The 8,010-nt window shown below is 37.5% G+C and overlaps 1 protein-coding gene across 16 annotated transcripts in view; it reads right to left on the minus strand.

The window, feature by feature from the left end:
• The window catches only part of kiaa1109 (KIAA1109 ortholog), a 93,561-nt gene extending 87,161 nt beyond the window's left edge, over positions 1–6,400 (minus strand). For all 16 annotated transcript variants that reach the window (XM_035994659.1, XM_035994666.1, XM_031288648.2 and 13 more), the window contains exons 1-4: positions 6,245–6,400; positions 3,423–3,558; positions 1,515–1,631; positions 89–167 (exon numbers count right to left, since the gene is read on the minus strand). In XM_035994659.1, the coding sequence (XP_035850552.1) occupies positions 89–167; positions 1,515–1,631; positions 3,423–3,528 (302 nt within the window). In that variant the 5' untranslated portion in view covers positions 3,529–3,558; positions 6,245–6,400. The remainder of the gene's footprint in view (positions 1–88; positions 168–1,514; positions 1,632–3,422; positions 3,559–6,244) is intronic.
• Between the last annotated feature and the right edge of the window lie 1,610 nt (positions 6,401–8,010).

Genomic DNA, 8,010 nt, shown 5'->3' on the forward strand with positions numbered 1-8,010 from the left:
CACAGAAAAAGAAAATCAATCAGCAAACAAGCTATACGATCATAGAGGAATAGAGGGGAAGCACACAATGCAGCACCAGTCAGGTTACCTGATAGACATGTCTTGGTTGATGTAGTAGACATCTCTGAACATGACTTTACCTGACAGCACAGAGAAGGAGAAGGAGCCTGTGGGGGGGGGGGGTCAGACACAGAGAGTGCACGTATTATATTTCCATAAATAACAGTGCAGAGTATTTATAGTAAAGTTATATGATTACAATTTCCAAAAGCAAGTGTAAAGCGGATTGGATTTGATCACAGTGCTGTGAATTCAAGCCAACAGAGCAGCTAACTAAAACAAAAGATGTAATTAGATGGTTGGGTGAGCCCGGGTATAAATAAAAACAGTCTGGGATAATAAATCACCTTGTCTCTCTTCTCACCAAGGAAAAAAATGATCTTAATTAGGATCTAATTGTATACTTATTGTCACTTAGCAATATTTGGCAGCGTTTTAATTGTGTTTTTCCTTTTTAATTTGATGGAGATTTCTTTTTAAACAGGGCATCTGCAGACAAGATTTTTATTTTATTTTAATTTATTTATTTTTTTTATTTTAGAATGAAGGAGGGAAAAACCCTGTTTTCAAAAAACACCCGTGTACTGAGCCTCAGTTCCTCCCACGTGACGCTTGTTTTGGTCAGCATCTCCCTGTAATCTCTGCAGGAATTTTGACTCAACTCAGGCCTGCCGTTGAGACGCGCCTTCAGGCCTGTTTAAACCTGCTTAACACATTACAAACTGTGTCTGTAAGGTAAATTGAAAACTGTGCCGTTTGTTGTGAAGGCTTACTCTTCTTTGGTTTACTTTTTGTGCCCTTACATGTTTTTTTGTGTGTGTGTAAATGTCACCCCTAGGACAGAGAAATGAACTCTTTAGAACTTAAGCTTGAATAAATTAAAAAAAATAAAGAAAAGAAAGAAATAATTAAAAATAGATGAGCGGGCACAAGGGTGACTGCTCACTGTGTAGCGACACATGTTGGCAAAGAGACGTTAACTAAGCCATGCCTTCCTCATTAAATGTGAATGCTGCTTTGGTAATCGTTCTCGCACGTCCCATTTACTCAGAGCCAGTTAGCTGCAGGTTCCTGTCAACACACTCTACTGTGAATTTGTTAATTCACTGAATCGCTTCTTGTTTGGTTCATTTTTGGGAGTGTACGGTATTTAGAGCAGATGATTCTGACAAGGTATCTTTTTGGATGAAACTAATCACAAAGAAATGGCTGAGAGTTACACTTGGATTTATGGCCTCGAGGTGCTTTATGAAATACGTTCTGTGTCCCTTATGTAGAGAAATTCAATCTGGCGTTGGTTGCAGTTTGCTGTTCCGACTCTATGGCGATAATCACTGAGAGAAGCCGGCTCATCATGAAATATTCAGCAGACTGAGTTAACGCCTTGAACTGAAAGCTCTGGCAGCGTTCCTCCTCACTATCACTGTGTGATAGAGTTCCTGACGAACACACACCAATATGAATGTAGCCATCTTTGTAGAGTCTGTTGATGATGAGGGTGAGGATGAGGCCAATGTTGCGGGAGTTGTAATAAGTTAAATAGATGATCCATCCACAGGACAGAATGGTGGCTGAAATACAACAACACAACATGGTCAGATTTGTTAATACGAGGAATTATACAATGAGACAATAAAAAGTACAACTACGTTAGTTTTGATGCTTGGAATAGTTTGTTTACACTAGCGGTGTTTGTGAACCTGACAGTGAAGTAGGCCTTTACTTTTAAATATGATCCCTAAGGCTGGTTTCGCCTGAATTACCTTGTTGTTTATAAGGTCAACAAACCGTAATTGGTCCTTTGAATACAACGTGCCAGATGCTACTTTTCCTGACGTGACAAAGATCCCTTAGCACAGGGAAAAGACTGCAGCATTACAGTCGTAGTCACACCAGTCCAATACATTTGGAAACCTGTTATAAACTCCACCCGCAAATATGTTTATTATTCTTTAAAGTGCTCATATTATGCTCATTTTCAGGTTCATAATTGTATTTAGAGGTTGTACCAGAATAGCTTTATGTAGTTTAATTTTCAGAAAACACCATATGTTTGTTGAACTGCACATTGCTGCAGCTCCTCTTTTCACCCTGTGTGTTGAGCTCTCTGTTTTAGCTACAGAGTGAGACCTCTCACTTCTGTTCCATCTTTGTTGGGAGTCACACATGTGCAGTAAGTACTGCTAGCTAGTCAGAAGCAGAGTATGAGGCCGTGCCATGCTAGCAGCTAGGCGAGCATTATAACGTGTGTTACAAAGTGACGCACATTCGTAGCGGAAGTAAAGGCTGGACTACAATAGAGCTGTTTGGAGCAGTTTGTGAACAGTGTTTTCTGTTGGAGATGGTAAGTCCCTTTGGGGTGGACTTTGGGCTTTTTCACTTTGTAAACCTATAACATGCACAAAAAGATATATAACACTATAAAGGAAAGGGGAAAAGCCAAAAAGCACAATATGAGCACTTTAAAAAGGTAAAAAGCAATGCAGATGGAATTAATGTAGTAAACTACTTATTCTTTCATAGCTGGGCTGACAGCTGGGTTTTACCGATACACCTAAGGTTCTTTTGATATCTTTTTCCCTACAGAGTTTTTTTTCCATCTCAAAGATGTTACAAAGAAAGCGGCAGCTTCATTCTGGGGGACATCCCATATCTTTGTTCTACCGAGAGCTACACCTGGACTGAACAATAAGTGGGAACTGTCATTTGTCATACTTGAATTGAATTAAATCACAAACAAGAAGACAACACAGTCAGCTGGATTAAAGCATTTAAAGCAAATACTAATTAAAATCCTTCTTGAAATGAGATTTTAAACACATTGGGGAATATTACAGACTTTTATCATACTTTATATGATGCAGCTCATTGCTAAAACAACTTAATTTATGTACCATCATGGGCACATATGTCAACAGAACCTATTATAAACTGACAGAGAGAATTTCTCATGCCACCATATCATCATAATCGTCCTTATTACTTGCCAAATGAACCACTATTGACCACCCTTGATATTGAATTATGTCTTAGATAATGAGCATGAAGGCCAAAGAAGGTAAATTATGTGAGACACTCATTTAAAGTCATTAAGACTGAAATAATATTATCACTCCTCAGAATAGTCAATATGTGTACCTGGCAGGAAAGCACATTACCAAACTATATTTAATAAATAAGGTGAAAAATCAAAGTAGTAAAAATGTTGCACAATAATATAGACCAAAGGAAGTGATGGCACATCTTCCATGAAACTGCTAAGCCACTAAAATACAATTTGATCCAGTGCTGCTGACAGGTCTGCACTTTACATGTCACACAAAAAATATCCATTGATCTGTAGATTTTTTTTCCCCACTCACCGACGAGGAGCCAGATGAAGTTCGAGTCGTGCTTGTTAAGAAAGTCATCCAGGTCCACGAAGCTGGGAAAAGTGCTTTCATTGTTTTTGGGAGAATGCCCATCCATGGCTACAGGCTCTCAGTCTGATACCTAAAACTAAAATCAAATCAAATGTCAGATAACCGTCCATGGCACCGCAACAAAAGAAGACATTAGCACCGCGGCAAAGAAAGCCAAAGAGAAAAAGTTTACAAGAACATGTCTTTGAAGCAGTTTAATGCACCAATGGGTGCAGCACACGCATACGACAGAAGGAGACAGAAAACTTTTCAATTCATTTCTAAATCAAAATGGTGGTAGATGCAAGGCATACACCTAAAAAGACATGGGGAAATAATCAAAATGGAACAGTATATTTATTATGTCAAGCAATTTTGCATATGGTAAAAAAAAAAGCATATAACTATTAAATATTATTATATAATATTAACTATATTAATATTAAATTGTTGTTTGAGGTTTAAAAACCTTTGCATAGTACCCAACATTTGTAAGAGCTGAATACGTGTGGCTACAAGTGTACGCTGTGATCCCAGTCAGCACATGCTTAGGAGGACCCAAAAGCTTGAATACTGTTACACACACACGCACATATCTAAAATGAGGTTGGCTGTAAAACCACTGACATGTAGCCAAACCGTGCACTCTTACAGTATATTTTGTTTTTTAAATTTGCTTTTCTTTGACAGATATTTTTAAGACACAAAATGATTACCTTAAAATTGAACATTCTGTAATTTAACAAAATATCTAGATCTCACAGGGGACTTGACACCAGCTACCTGCCAGATGCTAATCCAATTCTGGCTGTTGGGTCTGTTTGTTGACTATATCAAATTAAGCAGGAGGCAAATGCTCATTTGGGTGTTCAACTTTACTTCAAAGAACTAAAGCGGTTTGTTTTCGATTTTTATATCACAAGCACAATTACTGCATTACAATGTTTGTCTCTACATGTACACTACCACCTAACTGTCATTCAGTCCATCAGAACGAATGACAGCACAGATATTCCTGTAAGGCAGATATACCTGTAAGGCAGAGTATGCTGCCATCCCAGAAAGATCCACGTTGTCAGTGACTCATCACAGGTACCTGTAACCTGAGTGTTTACAGTTTTGGTTTAGAAGCTGTGACTTAGGTACAGCGAGGAGGGTAATTCTGTCAGCTAAAGCAACTACCTCTCCATATTTAGCTACCACAGCTGCTCCCGAGCTTTTTTAAGTTATCGACTCATCCAAAGGACACTATCAGACCAAACACAACATTAACAACAAAACTAGTGTTTTGGGAAGTACAGTACCTGTTTATATCACCGTTGCAGACATAACGTTAACAGGGGGGACAGGGGTGAGGGAAACATAAATCTTAACAGTCACTGTTGGATTACTTGTGCTTCTTAAGAGTGAATAAAATATCTATTTAGCTAGGGAGTCTGGCAAGCACTGCACAAGAATAGCATTACTTGATCACTAACCATTTCACAGGTACACAAACTAACTATCAAGACATTTAATGATGTTGCTTTCAGTATATCCATGTTCAAAACAACATAGTAGAACTAAATGGATGCACTAGAAATAAATAGTAGTCTGTAGCAAAGATGTCTGGCAGATTTGATCCTGCTCACCGCGCCAAACTGAACTGAAAATCTGACCTTACTGATCTGATCAACAAAATACACGCCTTGTTGAATATGACCTAAATGAATAAGACCGTTTCGGCATTGGAGACGCTTATAGGCACACGTGATCCACAAAGCAAGCAAAACAAATTAAATAGGGCTGCAACTAACAATTATTTTCATAGTCGATTAATCTGTCGATTATTTTCTCGATTAATCAATTAGTTGTTTGATCTATAAAAATGTCAAAACATGGTGAAAAATGTGGATCAGTGTTTCCCAAAGCCTAAGATGACGTCCTCAAATGTCTTGTTTTGTCCAAAACTCAAAGATATTCAGTTTACTGTCACAAAGGAGAGAAGAAACTAGAAGATATTCACATTTAACAAGCTGGAATCTGAGAAATCTTATTTATTTTTTTTAATAAAAAAATGACTCAAACGATTAATCGATTATCAAAATAGTTGGCGATTAATTTAATAGTTGACAACTAGCTAATCGATTCATCGTTGCACCTCTAAAATTAAACATTTATATCAAATAACTTTCGGTTCTGTTTGGATGGTGACGTGGTGTGTGTTGCTTGATGTTAAACAAGACGATGAGGATGACAAGAGAAAAGAGAACAGTAGTTAACTTATTGAGGGGACTTGACTGTCTTTTATCTTTGTTTACATATTGAACTGGTAGGGCTTTCATCACCACGATTTTCTATCTTAATATAACGCTGTGTGTTTATCTTTATCAGCATGACCAGGCTTACACCCGTTTGCTAAACAAGTCAATTCACTTGATTTCAGATGTAATCTGAAACCCATAACCATACCTGACACTAACCATACACCTAGCTAGCTAATCCCAGGTCTTTTCTGAGCATTATCCTCAGCACTAGCAACACAAACGAACTGTTGCCTAACGTGTTTCACTTAACTGTTCTTGGCGTTTGTAACGTTACTACAAGAGGCTGCTGCCCCGTCCAGTGCAGTCAGCCAGCCTGTTGGCCAGTGACGCTTTAGCTTGTAGATAATGCCGTTATTAGCGCTTAACATCATAACGTTAGCACTGAGGTAAGCTAGCAAGCTAATGACAGCAGGCCGCGCCCTGTAACTTCTCTTTTTTTAAACTGTAAAAACAAGTCACTTGGTGATCGTAAAATACCTTAATTTCCCCGATAAAGCATGTGGTTTCATCTTTGCTCCAGTTATTCAGGAGTTGCTGTCCTTTTGTCGTGTCAGACATGGGCATAGCTAGCATCTTCTGTTGAATATTTACCTGGCAGGCGGCCAGTTAACATCTCTTCCTGTTCTGTCGAGAGTAGTCGCATAGCTAATTGACCAATAGGAAAAATGGCAAGTCAGAGGCTGACCAATCAGAGGAAAGCGTGAGTGAGGCCACACACAGTTGACAGACAGTTCTATCTACCTATCAACATGAATGTTGTGCTGTTTTGTTGAACCCACAGCAGGATCAACAGGATTCAGACGTTTTTAAATTCTATGTTTATTAAGTGTAATAACCAATAACAACAGCATTATAAAAATGGAAACAAAAAAGAGTGTAGTCCTAATACAATTATACACACACATTATTAAAAATTCAGCAAGTTAATTTCTTTTATATTATTTAGGCTATATAATAAATAAGGTTTGGAATATATAAGAATACACTTTTTTTAACAGTAAAGAGCAAAGAAATTTGTAGGCTGGTCACACTAACAAAATTAACACTTTCTATTAAAGCCTGTTGCACAACATTTTATTATGTTTAGCAACACATTTCCTCAGATTTCCCTAAGGCTAATCCCGTCTATGGGCTAATCCTGTTTCTTCGGAATGGTAATATATCACATTCAAAAGAATTATAACAATCACCCTTTATTTTTCTTGCCATTTTAATATTTATGTATGTGAGTTTCGTAAATAGTCCGAACATTCCTTGAATGTTCTTTGGTTAAAGCTATAGTGCGCAACCTTTTTTTAAATTAATGAACATCGGTTACATTCAAGCCATTGCCAAATGAGTTGAAACAAAGCTCATTAAGACTATCAGCTCCACAAAACTCTCTCTGTATTTCTCAGTATGGCTATGTTTACAAAACGGTGTCGTCCCGTCACTTGGTGGTGCAGGAGGAAAAGGCGTTAGGATTCCTCCTCTGGGGACCATGAATGTATGTGCAAAAACTTCATGGCAATCCATTTAATAGTTGTTGAGATATTTCAGTCTGGACCAAAGTGATGGATCAACCAATCGGAATCAGAATCAAAATCAGAATTAGAAAGGGTTTTATTGCCAAGTAGGCTACGTTTTTTTAACACATACAAGGAATTTGTTTTGGTGTTGTTGGTGCACGTCACACATTTTCTAAATGGAATATTAAACAATAAAAGTATAGGTATAAACAATATATATGTACACAGTATGTATTAAATTGAAAATAAAGATAAAATATAAATAATATAATAATAATAAAAAGAGCATTACAGCAGAGAGAGTACAGTGGCATGAAGAGCCAGGGGTGGAGTGTGGACCGACCTACATTGGCATCCCTAGCACCTATATATACTTAAATGTGTTTGAAGCTCTGTTTTGTTTTTCCTTTTGAACCATTCCTACAAACAACTTCACCTCTGCAACAATAGATTTTTAGCTGCTTCTATCAGTGATACTCTTTATCATTCTTAATATTGTCTTGTAATTCTTAACATGTTTTCTAATTACTTTCTGTATACAATCTTTTTTTTACCTAAGATTCACCTGAAGGATTCCCGGTCCAGCTCTACACAGTCCTGGATCCGTATGGATAGGTACATATGTTATCAGGACCTCTAAGCATTATATCCTGTTGATTGTTCCATTTGTATATGTATGCACTGATGCAGCTTAAATCTTCTGAGGCCATGAAAGTTTTTGTATATATATATATT

Source organism: Sander lucioperca, chromosome 18 (genome assembly GCF_008315115.2).
Source record: "Sander lucioperca isolate FBNREF2018 chromosome 18, SLUC_FBN_1.2, whole genome shotgun sequence".
NCBI classification, from domain to species: Eukaryota; Metazoa; Chordata; class Actinopteri; order Perciformes; family Percidae; genus Sander; species Sander lucioperca.